The sequence below is a fragment of the Vespa mandarinia genome, chromosome 14 (genome assembly GCF_050613455.1).
Source record: "Vespa mandarinia isolate Hongniang chromosome 14, ASM5061345v1, whole genome shotgun sequence".
NCBI lineage: Eukaryota > Metazoa > Arthropoda > Insecta > Hymenoptera > Vespidae > Vespa > Vespa mandarinia.
In genome coordinates this window covers 2,870,001-2,890,993 of record NC_140823.1, presented here as the reverse complement: position 1 = coordinate 2,890,993, position 20,993 = coordinate 2,870,001, and the positions used below count along the sequence as shown (strand labels likewise).

The following is a 20,993-nucleotide window of genomic DNA, read 5'->3' as shown; positions in this document are numbered from 1 at the left end:
AAAAATATATTGTTGTAATATATATGTATATATATATATATATATATATATATATATAATATATATATTGTAATATATATAAATAATATATGTTTTAATATATATATATAAAGGAGATTATTATATACAATTTTTTTATAATGTAATTTTTAAAATAATTTTTTTACAAAATTAATTTTCGATTCAAGGTTGATTACCTTCGTTTATACAATCATTGCCTGTAAAGTCAGAATTTCCAATTAGTGATACCTTATTTCATAGATGGCGCTTTTGTATCTTTAAACAATATGATTGGTCGAAACCATTCAAGGCCAACCAGTCAGCTTCTACTTTAGTCAACAAGACAGTAGATTTCTTTTGGTAGGTAGGTAAGCATAAACGGTAGACGACGATTAGGTCTCCGCGCGTAATAATCCGTGCTTCAACGGAATCTCACACATTTCTACGTTTTCGCGGCGTAACGAAAGTTCGTTCCGTTGCTAAGAGCATATATTAGAGATATTAAAAGGATTAAATATACAATAATAATAAGACGTAATTGAAATCAGAAGAAATATTTAATTAATAAATAAACAGACAAATAAAAGACCGGTTATTAATCAATTAGATTTCTTGTTTAAACAACGTTTTTCAAATTTTATCAAAAATTCAAGCTTGCTTTATAGAAAAGAGAGAGAAAGAGAGAGGGAGAGAGAGAGAGAGAGAGGGAGAGAGAAAAGTGAAGAGGGGAGAGGAGGTGACGGAGTGGTGGAAGGGGAAGGAACGTGGAAGCCGGTAAGAACGGATCGATCGTGAAAGACAAGACTGTGTCAACCGTTCAACCATCATCGAAAAAAGCTGCATATTTTTCGAACGTGCTGAACTTCCTTCATATTTTCTATCAAAATTCAGGTAAATCTTCTTTCAATTTTTTTTCCCTCCCATTCATCTTTCATTACCACTTATTATTCTTCGTTTGTACGCTTATACGAAGGATATTAATGAGAATCGATTTTAATGCGAAATTTCGATTATCGAATTGACGATAATTTCGATTATCGAAAGCTCTTTTTATTGCATACTGAAGAGATTATATGCACATATGGTTAGTAAAGAAAAAAAAAGTATTATGATTATAATAAATCGAATCGATTCATTTTTTTATGATCTTATTTTTTATGAAGATCCTTCTTGAGGATAAATTATAATCGAAAAGATTTCAAGCGTTTTTTGTCTTTATTTTTATTTTCTTTTTCTTTTTTTTTTTAGGATTTCGTTTTGTAATATTTTTTTATTCGAATACGTACTTGTCTCTCTATGTATATGTATATATATATATATGTATGTATATATGTATGTATATAGGTATGTTATTTGAAGTACGACAGTTAATCGATAATCGTATATAACAAAGAATTTGCTTGATAGAATCGCATACTCAGCATTGTTGAAATCTTTTTGTTCTTTCAAACGTTCTCGAAACATTCCGTTATATGCGACTTTAGAAAATCTTTAAGTAGATTTACGATGTAAAAGAGAAAAAATATGAGTAACAATTTAAAGAAGATGAATTTAATAATAATCAAATTAATATGTAATTGAAGTGATAGTTATCATTCTTTTTTTTTTTAATTTTTAATTTAAAATTTTTTTTTAATCGAATTAATATCGAAGCCTGAAACTCAAACTGTTTGTTTTTTTTTCCTTTTTTTTTTCTTTTTTTTTTTTTTGAAAGGCGGAAAGAGAATAATCGTCAGCATTTGTTTTGAATTATTTTATACTACGCGAGTAAATAAAATATATCTTTCATGTGCAATATTTATATTTTTCATGTGCATGCGTGTGCGCGTGATTAGAAATCAGTTCGAACCAGCTCGAAGATTTTTTTTTTTTCTTTTTTTTCTTTTTTTCACAAATCTATTACATACTATATCTATTTCCGAGCGGTTTCATATATCGGTTCTAATAAATGATTAAACGATAAATTAGAATAATTACAGGGATTGAATTGACGTATAAATTGATGACACATGACATACCATGTAACTTGATAAGATATGTATTTATTAATGTTAGTGTTAAAATTCATGGTCACATAATTTGGATTATTTTCATTCTATTTATGATAATACAGTGTATACTTTGACATTCATTTTTTTTTTTTTTTTTTTTTTTTTAGTACGAAACAAATAAGAATTAATCATTTCCATATTTTGTACTCTCTAATCTTAAAAGAATTAACAGTTTTAATTATTAATTATATATTTATTATTAGCTATCATTGATCGTACCGATTGATAAATTATTTGAACATTTAAGAATTATTATATATATATTTAAGAATGTTTTCATCTTCAATATTTAATTAGCACAATTTCAGATCAAATTTATAAAACTTCAATTGATTCAACATATGCATGAGAGAATGCTCAACGAATTAATCGATAAGAATCGAGAAAGTTTATAAACATAACCTGACATTATTGTCACGCTAATTTTTGTTTTCTTTTTCGCTTTTTTTTTTTTTTTTTTTTTTTTTTTTTGAATTCCAAACAATGTCTAATAATATTTCATTATTGTAATAATTTCTTTCACCATTATTTATATTATCCAATCATTCGATATTTTCTGATGTCCTAAAAATCGTTACAACGTAATATTTTCAATGTTTGTTATCTCGGCAAAATTTTTTAAATCAATTAATTCTTTTACGTTATATAAAAAGCTTCTCGTATTTGTTAAAAATAAGACTTATAATTAAATATAAATTAAATTCTTATTATAGAATAAACGACATTTTTTTCAAATTATATAATTCTTTTTTAATAGACACAAACAAAACAATTACAGCTTATGCAAGATCAAGACTAACCTAAATTTTTTTTTTTTTTTTTTTTTTTTTTTTTATTTTTCCGAAATGTTTTATTCCCAAAATTATGAAAAAAATAAAATTGACAATAAGTATCCTACGTTCTCACACGTCAAGATTAAAATAGTAGATATCTATACAATTATTTTACGATTTACATATAAAGAAAGGAATTTATAATTTCGTCTGACTTTATGTTATATGAGCACAGTTCATTGAATAATACGTATGTAGAATATAGATAAGTGATCGAAGTATTTATTCCGTTATGATAATCAATGAGTTCGTGAAATACGAATGTATAGTCTCTCTTTCTCTCTCTCTTTCCAATTGTATAACGATCATAATCAATAATGATAGTGTTCGAGGGAGTATAACCAAAATCGATCGAGCCTCTCTTGCCTGTTGTTCTTTCTGTTAGTAAAATGAAATATGGGCGTGGTCGATGATAAATAGATTGATAGATAGATAAAATAAACAACACTATGGAATAGTTTAAATCGCAAACAGAAGTCATGAGCACGTGAAACCACGGTGTTCGAATTGACAGGTGCGACGCAATTTAAAAAAAAAAAAAAAAAAAAGGAGAAGACATAGATATATTTCATCATTATGCAAAGTCACATAACAAATTTGTTCAAGAATTAGCAACTTTTTTTTATTGAAAAATCAAACTCATTAAAAGTGTAAGGATAGGCTACTCAAATAAATAAGACAGTACTTTATATATATATATATATATATATATAAATATATATATATATATATATATATATATATATATTAGATGGCTAAAAAATAGTGTTAGAATTCGGTATATTTCAATCAATAATATGATAATATAGAGTATATACTATTACAATAATATGCTAATATATTATACTAATATAAAGTTTACTAATATTATATGATAATATTATTATTATTATATAATAAGTATTTATATAATATTATAATATAAAAATTGAATTTTTCTATATTTTATATCTAAATAAATAATATTTTATTAAATATGTCTATATACTGAAACTGATGATATATATATATATATATATATATATATATATATATATATATTAATCGATCTGATAAATATTATCTATTTCTTCTAATTATAAATAGATATTCGACATTTGTCGAAGACATGTATGTAACAAAAATGAAATTACGTCGAATTATGAAAAGATAAAAACGATAAAGGATGAAAATTGTCACCATTTGAAGTCTGTGAATCACTACATAATCTATCAACGCGTTTGTGATCGTTTTTGTTTGATAAGAATGAGAATGATTTAGTGTGTGTGTGTGTGTATGTATGTGTATGTGTTGAAAGAGGATAATTATATACGCATACATTTATGTATGTTTGTATTTACCACACGAAAATTTTTTTTTCTTCTTTTTTTCTAAATTAACAATATATATATATATATATATATATATATATATATATATATATAAGAAATCATTGTTCATATGTTTTGTAATAATAAAAAAAGAAAAAAAAAAATAAATCAAGGAACAATCAAGATTGTATATATGTAAATAAGATATGAATAAGTTCATAAAAGCAAATTAAGGGATTTAGAAAATATATGTGCTTATTTAAAATGATACCAATTTTGTTGAACAAACAGTACCAATTTGAGGTACGTGGTATGTCATCTAATAGCAGATGATGTAAGGGGTTTTGTTATCAGGATATATTTAAACCGTGTACATAATTCTTTCGTAATGACACTCGGTACTAATTGCTACTATATCCTTATCTTACAGATGGTTTCTTACAAATTGCTCGCAATTCGTGTCAGTATGACGGGATGAATATATTACAAGCTTCCTTATTATCAGTCGGTCATCACTCCATTTACTAGAGGTATCCAAAAGGAAAAAAATATGATAATTTTTATTTTATAATAATTTATTATCTTATATGTTTCTTCGTTTTTTTTTTTTTTTTTTTTTTTTTTTTTTTTTTTTTTTTTTCTATATCGTTATCTATTTATTTTATCATACACATTTTTTATTAAGATGGTACAAAGGTCGAATTATTACCATAATTTAAAACTATGAAATATATATATATATATTTAATTGGAGAATTGATTAATAATATTATTGAAATTTCTCGAAAAGATCCTTTTATGCGTTTATAATTGATCAGGCTTAACAAATAACATATTACAGATTATCCTAGGACGAGAAAGAACCAATTGACCTTGATGCTATGCCAATAAATTTGAACGTTTCTTTTGTGGGGTCGATAGAGAGAGAGAAAGATAGATAGATAGGTAGAGGTAGGTAGGTGGAGAGACAGAGAAAAAAAAAAGAAAGAGAGAGAGAGAGAGAGAGAGAGAAAGAGAGAAAGAGAAAGAGTGATGACGAAATCAAGCCCTAGTTGTACTTGTAAATTTGTCCTATGATCTTTTATCGATCACGAAACGACGGCTATTGTAGGAAAAGTTTAACTTTAAAAAGCCGAGTAAATGATTTTAGAATAGATAAAAATACAGTTATATATGATTAATAATTTTTCAATATGAAAATAAAGATATCGTACGAGAATTTAATTAATTTAATTTATTATTATCATCAAAAACATTATTACAGGAAGCTAGTTATAATAATGAGACATATATCTATGATATCACATAATATGTGAACGATAATAATTTTTGAACAAAGATAATATTAAGGCAAAGATATGTAGTACGTTCTTAAATAAAGAATTTATTTAACCACTTGACCTTAGGACGATAAATGAATCGAAGATTATAGACATCGTGTTATTAACAAAGTTTTATAATAAATATTAAAAGATATATATGTATATATATATATATGTATATATATATATGTATATATATATATATATATATATATATATATATATATTGACGTTGAAAGTATTAATCTATCGAAGAAATATAAATCAAATATTATTGCGTAGCAAGGGTATAACATTTCTCATACATACCTGCTGATAATATTGGCAAAATGCCACTCGTAAATTGGCAAGGATTAAATTCGGCAGTCATTCTAACGTTATCTTCGAAAGTTACACAAAATTCCTAATGCGTATCGTTTAATTTCTTAGATTCAAATATAGTTTAAGAATTTCTAATTAGATATCTTACGTGTTTTGTTTTCATTCTTTCGAAAAGTTTCTGTTCTACTTTTCTAAGTCGTGCTTTTTTTTTCTTTTTTTTTTTGTAATAAATATAATCTATATATATATATATTTTTTCTTTTTCATTTTTTAACGATTTTAAATTTAATCGTATTTCAACGTAATAAAAAGAAATAACAAAATTTCCTTATTATATTTCATTGATGAGCTATCATATAATCATGTACGCATTAACGTGTATTAACACACAATCGTATGATTGGATATAAAATCGATAAAATTCTTTTAAATGTTTATTATATATATTTTTGTTGAAATATCGAATCGATACGTATAAGAATTGGATTACGTTTTCCTGCAAACGTAAGCGCCATCATTTAAAATAGAAATCTTATTCGAGTGATTTCGCAAATGCTAAGATGTATGCATGTTTTTATACATTTCGACATTTGTATCTGCCTTTTCAGAATTTTTGATATCCACCTATAAATACATTGCTCTTCATTATCGAGTTTGTACGTCCTTTTCAAAAGATTGATTATTTATTTTTCTTTTTTATTTTGTTTGTTCGTTCTTTCTTTTTTTTTTTTTTTTTTTTTTTTTTCCTTTTTTTCTTCTATCATTAGAAATGAATTGTTACGTCTAATTTATGTTAACTACTTATCACGCACGATAATATTTGATTTTAGTTTATCTATTTTCCATTCAAAAAGTCGAAATCTTTATATACGGTCAAGTCCATGGTTTAAATTCTAATGATAGATCAGTATATAATATTATCAGATTTAATTAGAATTCTAAAAAAAAACTTATCTTATCGATTAATTTTCTCGTATTTACGATCGTCGATTTCTCTCTCTCTCTCTCTCTCTCTCTCTCTCTCTCTTCCTCTTTCCCCTCTTTCTCTTTCCTTTCTATATTTATTTATTCCTAAGAAAACATATTCTCTACATAATTCATCAATCTCGCCTAACATAGCTTCCTTAATAGAAGATCCTCCTAATAGGCCATCTATTAATTGTTTTAATTACATTAGCATTCTTATTAGCGAACTTTGTGCAATCGGTATATCATCGTTGTCATCTCTGATATACTATGAGAGATTTCTATTTTTAATATTTTGAAATTTATGATAAGGAGAAACAAAAAAAAAAAAAAAGAAAAAGAAAAGTAAAAGAAACGAAAAAGGTTATATAAAATCGATAAATAATAATAATAATAATTACGTATTCTTTAATGGCGACATTATTTAAATGATTATTGTTCATTAAATTAATTACGATTTCGCGAATTAAACGATCGAGAATAAATATTCGATAATTATTGGAGAAAGAAGAATATATAAATAAATAAATAAATAAATAAATAAATAAATAAAGAAAGAATACAAAAATATATAAGGGTTTTTGAAAGATGGAAGTACCTTGCACGAGTCGTTAACGTGAAGTACTCGCCGGAGACGTAGTTGGCAGGATATGGTGGGGGTAAAGCAGAGTAGTAAGAAGGATAGATGAACAATGTGGTGGGGGTAAAGCAGTGTAGAGTAGGAAGGATGGATGGGTAATGTGGTGGGGGTAAAGCACAGTAGAGTAGGAAGGATAGATTGGTAATGTGGTGGGGAGGTGAAGCGGTACGAGCGGTGGTATCTCGTATAGAGGCAACACTCTAGTACGTAGCCTCGTTCGGATCACCTCGAGTTCCGTCCTTATCTTTTTAACTTGTTTTTTCAGCGTGGTTAACTCCCGCCAGTACTCTCTGCCGGTCTATTTTACGAGTTCCTTCTCCGCCAGTTCTGTTCTATTAACGGTCGAGGTCCACGACTGACGCCTGTGTGTTAAAAGAGAAAAGGAATAAGAGGAACGATTCGCTAGCTCTAATAACCGATTTCTAATCTTCAAATTCTGTAAAATTAATATACGAAAGAATTCTGGGGATAGACAGGGAGAGAGTCTTAAAAAGACATTTTCCACTTTGTTTTTTGATAAATAATTCAAGTTCAGACAAGTTCAAAGTTCAAGAGATTCGATCGCCGTGGGAGGTCGGTGTCTCGGCGTCCGTTGACAGATTAACGAGAAATTTTACCTTTTCTTTTTCCTCCTATTTTTCTTTCTTTCTTTTTTTCTTTTTTTCTCTTCGAAAAAGAAGAATAGAAAAGGACAAGTAGTGTGCGCTAAAGAAAGAAGAATAAGGAATTCTAAGGAAGGAGAATTCAATAGGGACTTCGTTTCGGTACTACGCAATAATTTTTCTTCCTTTTGAAGGTGAGTTTTTAGAAAGAGAGAGAGAGAGAGAGAGAGAGAGAGAGAGTGTGTGTGTGTGTGTGTGTGTGTGTTTATGTGTGTCCTGAGATAGTAAGATAGAATGAAAAAGTATTTCTCTCTCAAATAGGGAGAAAAAGAGAGAGACAGAGAGAGATGGAAGGAGGAAGGGTGGGACGGGGTAGGAGGGAGTGAGGAGAATAAGAAAGACTATAATTTTGTCGTCTGCATAAATTCGACACGTTTTATTTATCCAAGAGCATGATTTTATATCGTGAATTTAAATTAACCGTCTGGAAGAGATGAAAATCTGGTAGAAGAGAGAGAATTAAGCCAGGCAAAAGTCTTCCCCTTTTCTCTTCTCCTTGCGAATGTAAATTAACGACGAGTGGCTCGTTTGCAACGAAAACAAAGTTTGTTTACTTATTTCGACCGTGAAAATATTTCAATCCTCGGATTTTAGGTCATTTTGTGAATGAAGTAAATACTAATTGTACGATAGAGCGTTTCTTATGAAATTCTTTGGAAACAATTTTTTTTTTATTCTTTTTTTTTTTTTACTGCAATCGTTATAAAGAGGGCGTTTACGATAACGTCGTAAAAGTTTTATTAATCGATCGAATGCATTTGATAACTTTATCAATCGACTCAAATTTTGATTCGACATTTCTTTTTTTTTTTTTTTTTTTTTTTTTTTTTTTTTTTTTTTTTTTTTTTTTTTTTTTGTTATAAAAATAATATAAGTAATTGTACGCAATGTTCACAATTGAGATTATAAAATCGTTTGAAAATTATAACGATAACGACTGTTACATAAAAAAAAGTAGAGAGGGAGAGAGAGAGAGAGAGAGATGATGGAAAAAAGCTTATCGAATATCATGTAATCGGACAGTTACAAAGATGAATGTCAACGATGACGATGATAAAAACTTTTCTTAAAGAAAAGACGTATTTACAAACATTTACGTAAAAGCAATGATAATCTGATATACTGAGTACTGATATACGAGATTAATCTTTTTCGTTTTGGTTCTGTATAATTGATAAACTAAAAATTTATGTTTAACTGCAACTTTTATATATATATATTATTTTATTTTATTTTATTAACAAAAAACTTTCAACGAAATACTTATCAAAAAGATTTTATTCGCTTTTTTTTTTTTTTTTTTTTTTTTTTTTTTTTTTTTATCGTGCCTGTAGAAAAATATTTTATGTCCGATATTTCATAATTTTTCTATTAATTAAATTACTTATATTACAGTATAATTTATGTTAATTAGGGGAAAAAAAAAAAAAAAAAAAAAAATGAGACATTTATACACTTATGTGGAGGATTAGTAAAAAAAAGTCAAAACGAAAAATTACGAAATATGAACGAACGTAAGACAAAAATTAACGGATAAGGGGAGAGAGAAAGAAAAGAAAAGAGAGAGAGAGAGAGAGAGAAAGAAGAAAAAGCAGAAAAATCTAAGAATTAGATGAACTGAAAACGCATTGTGAATCGTTATCTTTTGTGGATGTTGCACCGATGGCGTCGTACTTTGTGCTTTCGTATACATATATGCTCATACATAACATTAATAATCGTTTGACATAAGTAATTACGTGAAATTACGCAGATACCATTTGATAAAAATAGTAACCACCCGTAAGAGTTCATTGATATTTTTCTATTCTAATCTATCGATTTATCGCTTGTACTTCGTGTCAAATATCTTATCGTATTGTATTGTAATCATCAATATATATATATATATGTCTCTCTCTCTCCTCTCTCTTTCTGTGTGTGTGTGTATGTGTGTGTGTGTGTAAACATTCGATACGTATTAATTGGTTAACATGGGACAAGGCTGTAAATGCGCGCAATTTAAAACGATACCACGTGACCTCGCGCGGTTTTGAAATACGAAGCATATATAGTTACGTCTTCTTATTCAGTTTTTTTTTTGTTTCTATTTCTTTCTTATTTTTTATTATTATTATTATTGTTTTTATTTTTATTTTTATTATTTTTTTTTTTTTATTTCCTTTTTATCATTTTCCTCATCAATCCTATTGACGAAGGTCGACGATGTATCTAGTATGAAGTTTTTTTTTTTTTTTTTTTTTTTTTTTTTTTGATTTAGTTTAATACAAAACCAATTGGAAATCTAATCTTTTTTCCTTCTATCTCTCTCTCTTTCTCTCTCTCTCTCTTTCTCTCTCTCTCTCTCTCTCTCTCTCTCTCTCTCTCTCTCTCTCTCAAATAATTATTTTTTTTACTGGGATTACAACATGGCGGCGTTGTGTCAGGTTATTGTATCACATATCATATTTTTATGAAACATATTGTAAAATATATTTCGTAAATTATTTTCAATAATTTTTCTTAAAGCAACGTTGAATTTTTTGTTTCACTAGAGATATTCCTATGTGTTTGCATAAATACATGCAACTTGTATAATAGAATGTAATTATTGAAGTGGAATATTTTCGTATAAATCGTCATTACGTGGTATCATTTATATCGTATCGATTAATTTTCATATTATCGATTTTCTAGAATGTTTGTTAATATATTTATTATATATGTATAGATATGTATATTTATTTATTTATTTATTATTTTTATTATTATATATTTATTCTATTATATGAAGAACCATATGATCGAAGTATGAAACATATTATTACTACTTTTCGAATATAAAAGATGTTTGGTTAAAAATCTTTTAAAATAATTTGGATTTTATTTTTATACGTAGAAACGGTTCGATAATCTCAATTGAAAAAGATATTCCTTGTTTTCATCGTTGGTATTCTGACTTTTCATACCATTTGAACGAACGAACGAATGCGTGGGCGTGAGATTTATTGATCCCTATGTTATTTGGCTTTTCGCATCATATGACGTAACAATCTTACTTACCTACTACCTATCTCTATCTATCTACCCGGTGCATGGTTAAATGTGATCGAAACTCCTTGTGTATGAAGCAAGAGAACAAGCCGAGATTACTTTCGAAGCGATCGATAAAAAAAAAAAAACTTGTATTCACACACACACATATGTATATATATATATATATGTACATATATCATACATGCATACATACATACATGCATACATACATACGCGTTATAAGAGACTTTAGAAAGTGAAATGCATTTAAATTCGTCGTCCATTGAACCAGAAGAACTTCTACGGGAAAATTAATTGTTCAAAAATATTTCCACTTATTAATAGATCATTTTAACGTAAGAATTATTTATTTTATAACTTTGTAAATCTGATCGTTAAATACAGATTCATGGTATTACATAACTAGAGTTATACATTATTATTATTATTATTATTATTGTTATTATTATTATTATTAATATTATTAACAAGCGATATTTTTGTGCGCGCGCATGCCCGCGACACGTAATATTGTGCGTTATAAAAAGGAATAATAAAGTTGTTAGAGATATACGTTATATACAATCCATTTTGTGAACAATACGGAAATTGCTTTTTGGATTAGCTTTGGAATTTATTTCTGTTTATGTCTCGTTGATTTTTTTTTTCTTTTTTTTCTTTCGTTTCTTTTCTTCTTACTTAAAATATTCAGGCCACTTATTAAAATATTCATAACGCACGTACATATGTATTCGTGTGGTTTTGTATGGAAATTTTCAAAATTGGATCACAAGTTTTATTCGATACGCATATGCCATATGTAAAATGTATTGATGAATTTCTTGATTGCTATTTATTCAAGGAAATATATATATATGTATGTATGTATATGTATATGTATATGTATATATGTATATGTTGTGTATATAAGAAAGAGATAGAAGAAAGGAGGACGAATAAATATTGATATTTCAATTGCTCCTTAATTTTTTTCTTATCTCTTATTTTTCTTTTCTTTTTTTTTTTTTTTCTTCAGATCGAAAAGATGAGTTCTGGAAATTATTGGTCTCTTCCTCCTAAACAAGGCCTTTACGATCCAATACTTGAGAAGGAAGCATGTGGTGTTGGATTTATCGTTGCTATCGATGGCAAGAGATCTCATAAGGTAAATTAATACGATGTTTGAATACTAATGATATTATATATTTTATATATGTATACAAGGAACGGGATGGATCGATGGAAAGAGATGATGTGGGAGGATCTATCAAAATGTTTTGATTAAATACTTCATGATCATATCGTAACAATCTATTTAGATACTTCAGAGTAATGTCAAATATTTAAAAATAATCTGATGCGATTAATTTTTTATCGTTTGTTTTAACAGTTATAAAAAAAAAAAAAAAAAAAAAAAAGTTGTAAAAAGTTATTCCATGGGGGATTATCCCTTTGATACTTACTTAGTTCTGAAGTATGGATCAAATTTTTTAGAAACATCCTATCTATATAATATATAAATATATGTGTGAATAAGTAATTTCTATGTAAGTTATATATTAATTGTTATTAATTAATTAAAATCAATATTTCAGATTATTCGTGATGCTCAGACATTATCCGCACGGATGAATCACAGAGGTGCGTGTGCTTGCGATAATGATACCGGTGATGGTGCCGGTGTATTATGTGCTATACCACATGAATATTACGCAGATGAGATTCGGTAAGAATATTTCCAAGTATTAAAGGAAATATCATACTCTTATTTCAAAGTTATTTCAAAATTTCCGAAGACTTAATCGAGTGATATACGTCATACACAGAGATAGATAATAATGCAACAGTGATAATAATTTAACAGTTTGAATTTTCTCATTCATGGGAATAAATGAGGAAGAGAAGAGGGAGGGAAGGAGGCGTTGTCTTTAATCATTATTAAGAAAAAAAAATATATATATATAAATATAAATATAAATATAAATATAAATATAAATATAAATATAAATATAAATATAAATATAGACCTTTCTTTACTCTTATCGAAAACTTCCGTAGTTAGTAGCATTAAATGTTCTTATAATTAAAATTTTTATCAGAGAATTTAACATAGATAATGGATACGTTGTGTTATCGGGCCATGACAGTGTTAATACATCTATGAATATAAAATGTTAACATTGTTGATTCTTATGTATTATCTACTTCTTTTTTTCTCTTTTTTTTCTTCTTTTTCTTCTTTTTTGAACTTGACTCTTTCTATATAACTATTATAGATTAAAATAAACGAAAGAAGAAAATATTATCATTATTTATATTTTTTCAAGTAGAATGTGGTTTTTAATACGTGTATATATGTATTCGTACATATAAAATATTTTATTATCTATTTCTTATCATTTAAAACTATAATCAATAAAACTGATATACCTGTTGATATATACACATATATATATAACAGATTGCATAACTTCGTAATAAGTCTGAAAGTTGACTCTAATTTGAGAGTTCCGTGCGTATTGATAATCGTGCGCAATTCATTGTAACTAATCCTCCGCATAATACTATATGTGCTATCAATTACATAAATCAGATATATATATATATATATATATATATATATATATATAATAAGTGTGTATGTATACAAATTGAATACTTAAGTGTTCGTGCATTTATAATGCGTGTGCGTATGCGCGCTTATGCACTAGAATGATATATATATATGTGTGTGTGTGTCTGTGTGTGTGTGTGTTTATCCAATGATTTCAATTGATTGATTTATTTGAATAATTTATATATTTATTATTTTAGCGAGCAACAGAATATTGAGTTGCCCGATATCGGACGTTATGCTACTGGCATACTTTTCCTTGACAAGAATACCCATAAGAAAACTGAAGCTGCATTTGAGAAATTAGCCGAAGAATGTAGCCTAAGAGTAAGATCTTTATTTTATATATATATATATTTTTTTTTTTTTTTTTTTTTTTTTTTTTTATAATTAATTATAATGACATTTATTATACGTGTTATAATAGTTACGTAGTATATAATATTTATTATTATTAGAATTTTACTTGAAGTAAGGGATAATTATTTTATAGGTAATTTGTTGGCGCGATGTCCCAACGGATGACACGCAAATTGGCCAGGTTGCAAAAAAATGTGAACCTTATATGCGACAAGTATTTGTTACGGGCGATCAAGAGGATAAAGAAATTCTTCAACGTCAGGTATATTATTGGATGTTGAAACAATCGTTATAATTAAAATTAAATCAGATTATTTTTTTTTTTCAATTAATTATTTTTGATTTATTATCCAATGATTTTTCTTTTTTTTTTTTTAAATATCGATTTCTTTTACATTTTTATCTTGCAATGTATCATTGATTAATCTATTTTGTAGATTTTTGTATTAAGAAAGAGATCATCTCATACCATACCTAAAGCAGACTTAAGATATTATATTTGTTCGCTCTCTTTGAAAACTGTTGTCTATAAAGGCCAACTTACAGCAGATCAACTCTGGTCATACTTTGAGGACTTAAAGGTAAATATTAAATAATTTCAATTAATCTTCATATATATATATATATATGTGTGTGTGTGTGTGTGTGTGTGTGTGTATAATTTAGATAAAAGTAATATTTTAAATGATTCGTTCTACAATATCTATATACGATATTATCACCTTCATGTGAATATGCAACACAGACCGTAAATATATATACATATGTATATATATCATATGTATATACATATATGTACATATATATATATATATATATATATATATCAAAATTTTTTGTGTAAATAATTAAGAATATTTTTTTTTATTATAGTCACCAAAATTCGAGACTTATTTGGCATTAGTTCATACAAGATTTTCCACAAATACATTCCCTAGTTGGGAAAGGGCACACCCATTGCGGTAAGTAAACAATATTATCAAGTTCTGATAACAATGTTATCTTTTACAGGAACTAGTTTTTTTTTTCTTTTTTTTTTTTTAATATAAAAATATAACATTGTATATATATACGTATGTTTTATCATTAATAAAATTATATAATCCTTATATATCATAGATTACTAGCGCATAACGGTGAAATCAATACTTTACGAGGAAATGTTAATCTTATGAAAGCCCGTGAGGGGGTTATGAGCAGTAAGATTTATGGTAATCAATTGAAAGATCTTTATCCAGTCGTAGAGCCAAATCTTTCGGATTCTGGTGCAGCCGATTGTGTACTTGAATTTTTGGTAATGGCGGGACAACGTTCATTGCCTGAGGTAATAATAATCATAATTATTTACATTATCATATCAATTAATCTTTATTGTGTACGATAATAGAGAGATAAGTTTTATTATAGTTGTGACATCAATGGGATTAGTTTTTTTTTTCTTTTCTCTTTTTTCTTTTTCCTCGTATTGTAAATTAAATCAAATAATTTTATAAAATATATAATATATGTATAATTCTTTAGGCTGTTATGACTATGGTACCGGAGGCTTGGCAAAACGATCTTACAATGGCTACGGAGAAAAGAGACTTTTATCATTGGGCCGCATGTTCTATGGAACCCTGGGATGGTCCAGCTCTACTTACATTCACCGATGGTCGTTACGTTGGTGCTATCTTAGACAGGTAGAAATTTATATTACATTTTACAACAGTTTCCTATCATTTCCATGAGGTCTGATTAATTATCACGAGTAGGTTCTAGTACTGCTAAATTTATAATGTTATTTGTGGGAAAAAAAAATGGTATAAATTTATTTTTTTTTTTATTATGGACATGTACACAACAGTATTGATTCTACTCGTACAGATAGTTACGTGTCGTATTATAGACATGTATCTGTCATCAGACATGTTAAAGCTCAAAATAGTAATTCTTCAATGAATATATATACACGGTGTCATGAGAAAATGGTTAACGAATAACGGTATATAATAGTATTTAAATAGAAAATGATATGAAAAAAGAAGCAGAGAGAGTATTCGATTGAAGGTAAACGTGGATTGGGTGGTAGTGTGTGTAGAGGGAAGACGAGCAAAAACAAAAAAAAAGAAATGAAAAATTTATTATACAGAAATATTTTAAACAAGGAAATAAAGGTTTAAAAAAAAAAAGAAAAAAAGGAAAAGAAAAAGAAAACAAAAAAGAAAAAAGAAATCTGATTGAAATGTAACACATATTTGTTCTTCACGTTTGCTCTTATTATTATTATTATTATTATTATTATTATTATTATTATTATGCCTTCTCATCATAATATAATATACTTCTCTCAATATAATATTATAGTTGATTACACATATGTATAAAATAAATGTATAGTTATCGCTCGCGCTTCCCTCTGCGTTTTTCTTTTTTTTTGGTGTCGGGCAAAAAAAAGTACGACGTTGTTTCGTTGCACTACTACGTAACGTCGTTACACACAGATCCTGGAGTAAAATCGATGAGTGTTTACGATGACTTAGATACGTCGTTCCAACTCTTCTCTGGGGTGCCTAATAGATGAAGGTAAAGAAAAGAAAAAAAAAAAAAAAAAAAAACCGGATTGATTAAGTAGGTGTGTGTGTGTGTGCGTGTACAGAACTCTATATACGAATGCGAGCAGGAAGGCAAGCGAACAAACAACAATATAGACAGCAGATACTAGTTTGCGACACAGAGGTGATAATAAAAAAGACTTTTTTGAATTTTTGTTTGGCAGAAATGGCCTGCGCCCCTCGCGCTTCTACGTCACTAAGGATAACATGATGGTGATGGCGTCCGAAGTGGGCGTTTATGACACACCGCCCAGCAATATAATCCTGAAGGTAATCAAGGAATTAAAGGAACCAACGAAACTCTCGGCTCTCCTCTCTCTCTCTCACTCTCTCTCTCTCTATCTCTCTCAGAATGGGAATTTTTCAGCAGAATTAGCTCTTCTAAATAGTGCTAATTTATTTAAGTGTTTTACATCGTCCGTCGTCGTCCTCGTCTAATATGATGGCCATCTCTCTATCTTTCTCTCTCTTTTTTTTCTCCCTTTCTCATTCTACCTTTCTCTCTTTCTTTCTTTCTATCATCCATCTGTCCTCTCTCTTTCTCTCTTTATTGCTCTATATTATTCACAAATATAGAGGAATTTTAGCTCTAGGGGGACAAAATATTTTTACAAGGGAGGAGGAGGAGGAGGAGGAACCTACAGTTTTTTTCGATCGAGGCCCAGCTGATCGAATCTTCTGCTATCTCTTGTTCAAGATGAAAAAAAAAATAAATAAATAAATAAAAAAGAGCCGAAGATATGAACGCTACTTAAGGATTGCGTTATAGGATGCATTATAGCCAAGCAAATATAAAACGGAACCATTCTACGTGAAATGCTTCGTACATACATGTTCATTTATCATACATAATTATTTTTGCCATTATTCGCATTGCTCCCATTTAACATTACTTTGTGATTCATTTCCCACGTACGGATTAATTATTTTCCCTTTTTATATAAAAACAATGTCTTTATGTATATATATATATTTTTTTATTTTATTTTATTTCTATTTCTATTCTTATTTTATTATACATTTCTATGTATGTATTATGCTTGTGACATTTAAAATACATATGTTAAATTGTTTTTGATTCAGGGATAATAATTATAAAGTTGTGAGAATAGAATCATTGAAAAAGAGAGTGTTGTGTGTTCCACGAGGATGTGAAAAATTATCTGTGAGCGAAATGTAGTGAATTTAAAAAGAAAAAAAAAAGAAAAAGAAAAGAAGTATTGTAATATAATATTGTTATATATATTATATATATATATATTTTTTATGTTTTCATTCTTCGAGGTTGCATCAGTAGAATGTTCAACGAAACTATTAGTTATTTTCATCTGTTCGGTAAGGATAGAATGACACCGTCTAACATGCATATGTTTTTATGCTATTGTATTTATTGTATGCATAATGGCAAATCACATGCTATGTTTTATTTATTTTTTTCTCATGTCATATGTATGATGTTTAATTTGTCATTTAGGGACTAGGTATGTATAAAGCAGTAGGACCGTCATCCAGTGCTGTCATATAAATGCCGATCATTTGTAAAGTTTAATTGAAAATGATTATTCATGCTTCGTTTTATTTACAGAGCCGTTTGAAGCCTGGAAGAATGCTCCTCGTTGACACAGAAGAAAAGAAGATAATACAAGATGTTGAACTAAAACAACACATTGCGAGAAGCAGGCCTCATTCTAAGTGGCTAAGAGAACAGGTAATTGATGCAGTTCCTCTTTTCTTTATGTATACATATATATATATATTCTTTTTTCTTTTTTTTTTTTTTTTTTACGATACATTATATTCTTTTTTGTTTATGCTTTTTGTCAAATTATTACATCGTCGTTATATCTATTGTTACGTCAAATCATTATCACATGTCATAACAATTAATGGGATGCACACTTATAACAAAGCTACAGTATTATTGTAAAAAAATAAAATTTCTACTAAATATGTGCTTGGATACGGCACAATTTCGATAACATTTATTATTGGGTGTGATTTAAGTTACGAGGAGAGAAAAGTGGTTCTTTTTTTTTTTTTTGTTTTTTTTTTTTTTTTTTTTTTACATAGAGAATATACTAATACAAAATAATCTTTTTCACTTTTCCTATGTGCTGACATCCATCGTGTTGTGTGCAGAGGGTGAGTCGTAACCTTAAAGAGAGGTGTTGTAAGCTTAAATCATGTCGCTAATTTATTGGAGCACTGTATATTTTTTAAATATTATTTTTTATGTGTGTAAATATTAAATTAGGAAGCAATATGTTGGTTGTATATATAGAATTTTGCGGTATAAAAAGCTTATTATTTTTGTGTTTCCTTCATCCTATAGCTCATCCATATTTATAATATTTTGAATAGGATTGGGATTCGTTTCTATTTTTTACTTTCACATTTTTTTTTTTTTTTCATTTCTCATTAGATAGACCAAAAGCATATTTCTAAATATTTCGTATCTTTAATATTTATTTCATGATGGAAGATTTAGTTCTTTTAAACAAAAGAACATTTACTTGCATTTATTATTTATTCATTTTAAAATGTATACATTTCCATTATTATTATAAATAGTGTATGCTTTTTAATATTATCATTGCTAATGTCATCACAAAGAAACAGGTACTGGAGAAAATATATAGTAGGTAAAATATATAGTATTATCATTTATAATATTCTCTTCAATTGTGCTTGTGAATAATTAGAGTTTTGCTTTCCCGGTTTTTTTTTTTCTTTTTTTAAAGCTCGTACAAGTTATACATTTAGTAACATTTAAGCTTTGTTTAAAAACAGATAACAATGGATGAAATACGTGCTGCTCATGCCGCTAATAATGGTGATACATCGAACACAGTTGAGAATGGATACAATTCTGATGTTCAGAAAAAAAATATTATCAATGGTCTCAATGAAATTTCTGCTGTCAATCGTGTCTGGGGTGGTGATAAAAGATTGTCTTTGTACGGATATACATTGGAGACCATCAACCTGCTATTACTTCCAATGATAAAATCCAAGTATGTAATATATTTTTGTAATTCACAATTATGTAATCTTTTGATATATTAAAAATAATTTGCTATTTATTTATTTATTTATTTATTTATTTTTTTTTTTACTTTATTACAAATAAAAATTTCTTTTTTTGTTTTCTTCTTTTTCAATTAGAAAAGAAGCTCTTGGTTCTATGGGTAATGATGCGCCGCTTGCGTGTCTATCGCAATTTCAACCATTACCATACGAATACTTTAAACAATTATTTGCACAGGTAAAATTTTATACGTCATATCCATTATTCTTGTTCTTTTTTGTTTTGTTTCTTTTTTTTTTTCTTTTTTCTCTTTTCAATGAAGTCTATAATATATATTCATTTATTTAATCTTTTATATTAGGTGACAAATCCTCCAATTGATCCGTTTAGAGAAAAGATCGTCATGTCAATGCTTTGTCCAATTGGTCCTGTGAGCAATATTTTAGAACCAAGTGAACTCCAAGTACATAGATTGTTCTTAGAACAACCAATTTTATCTCTCGACGATCTTGAAGTTCTTAAGCAAACAAAACATCGTGGATGGAAGACCAAAGTAATCGATGCAACATATCCCGTTGAAGATGGACCTCTTGATTTTGTAAAGACACTGAATCGTGTCTGTAATGAAGCTAACGAAGCTGCTAGAGGTGGTTATCAATTAATTGTATTATCCGATCGACAAGGTGGTCCAGAAAGGTGAAATTTTCTTTCGATGATTTAAGTCATATATAATGCGATTTTAATTCTTTATGTATACATTTTATTAATTTAAGTTAAACTTTTGATTACTTTAGAGTACCTGTTAGCAGCTTATTAGTATTAGGAGCAGTACATCATTTTTTGATCGAAGAGAGACAACGAATGAAAGTTGGTCTTATCTTGGAAACCGCTGAGGCTAGAGAAGTACATCATATATGCGTCTTACTTGGTTATGGCGCAGATGCTATTTGTCCATATCTTGTATTTGAAATGGCAAAGAATTTAAGAGCAGATGGAGTTTTTGATTATACATTTACCGATGAAGTCATATATAAGGTAAAAAAAAAAAAAAAAAAAAAAAATTATAGATTAGAGATCAATTTCTTTTTTTTTTTTAAATTCAAAATTAAATGCATATATGTATATTTTCTTTTTTGTTTTTTTAGAATTATTCTGAAGCTATGGAACGTGGTATAGCAAAAGTAATGGCAAAAATGGGAATATCAACTTTACAATCTTATAAAGGAGCACAAATCTTTGAAGCAGTTGGATTAGCTGATGAAGTAATAGATAAGTGT

The 20,993-nt window shown here is 27.7% G+C and overlaps 1 protein-coding gene across 3 annotated transcripts in view; it reads left to right on the top strand.

The window, feature by feature from the left end:
- Positions 1-392: 392 nt before the first annotated feature.
- LOC118440243 (uncharacterized) overlaps positions 393-20,993 on the top strand; it is a 29,821-nt gene continuing 9,220 nt past the window's right edge. The window contains exons 1-16 of one of the 3 annotated variants that reach the window (XM_085661165.1): positions 393-891; positions 12,157-12,285; positions 12,716-12,846; positions 13,935-14,061; positions 14,228-14,356; positions 14,532-14,675; positions 14,968-15,056; positions 15,214-15,418; positions 15,616-15,776; positions 16,853-16,958; positions 18,274-18,396; positions 19,479-19,702; positions 19,854-19,953; positions 20,078-20,412; positions 20,511-20,751; positions 20,862-20,993. The exon at positions 20,862-20,993 is cut by the window's right edge and continues 6 nt beyond it. In XM_085661165.1, coding sequence (XP_085517291.1) covers positions 12,166-12,285; positions 12,716-12,846; positions 13,935-14,061; positions 14,228-14,356; positions 14,532-14,675; positions 14,968-15,056; positions 15,214-15,418; positions 15,616-15,776; positions 16,853-16,958; positions 18,274-18,396; positions 19,479-19,702; positions 19,854-19,953; positions 20,078-20,412; positions 20,511-20,751; positions 20,862-20,993 — 2,367 coding nt within the window. In that variant the 5' untranslated portion in view covers positions 393-891; positions 12,157-12,165. Of the gene's footprint in view, positions 892-7,633; positions 8,240-12,156; positions 12,286-12,715; positions 12,847-13,934; positions 14,062-14,227; positions 14,357-14,531; positions 14,676-14,967; positions 15,057-15,213; positions 15,419-15,615; positions 15,777-16,852; positions 16,959-18,273; positions 18,397-19,478; positions 19,703-19,853; positions 19,954-20,077; positions 20,413-20,510; positions 20,752-20,861 lie in introns of those variants that run through there. The other 2 variants (XM_035862994.2, XM_035862997.2) reach the window with 2 other exon arrangements.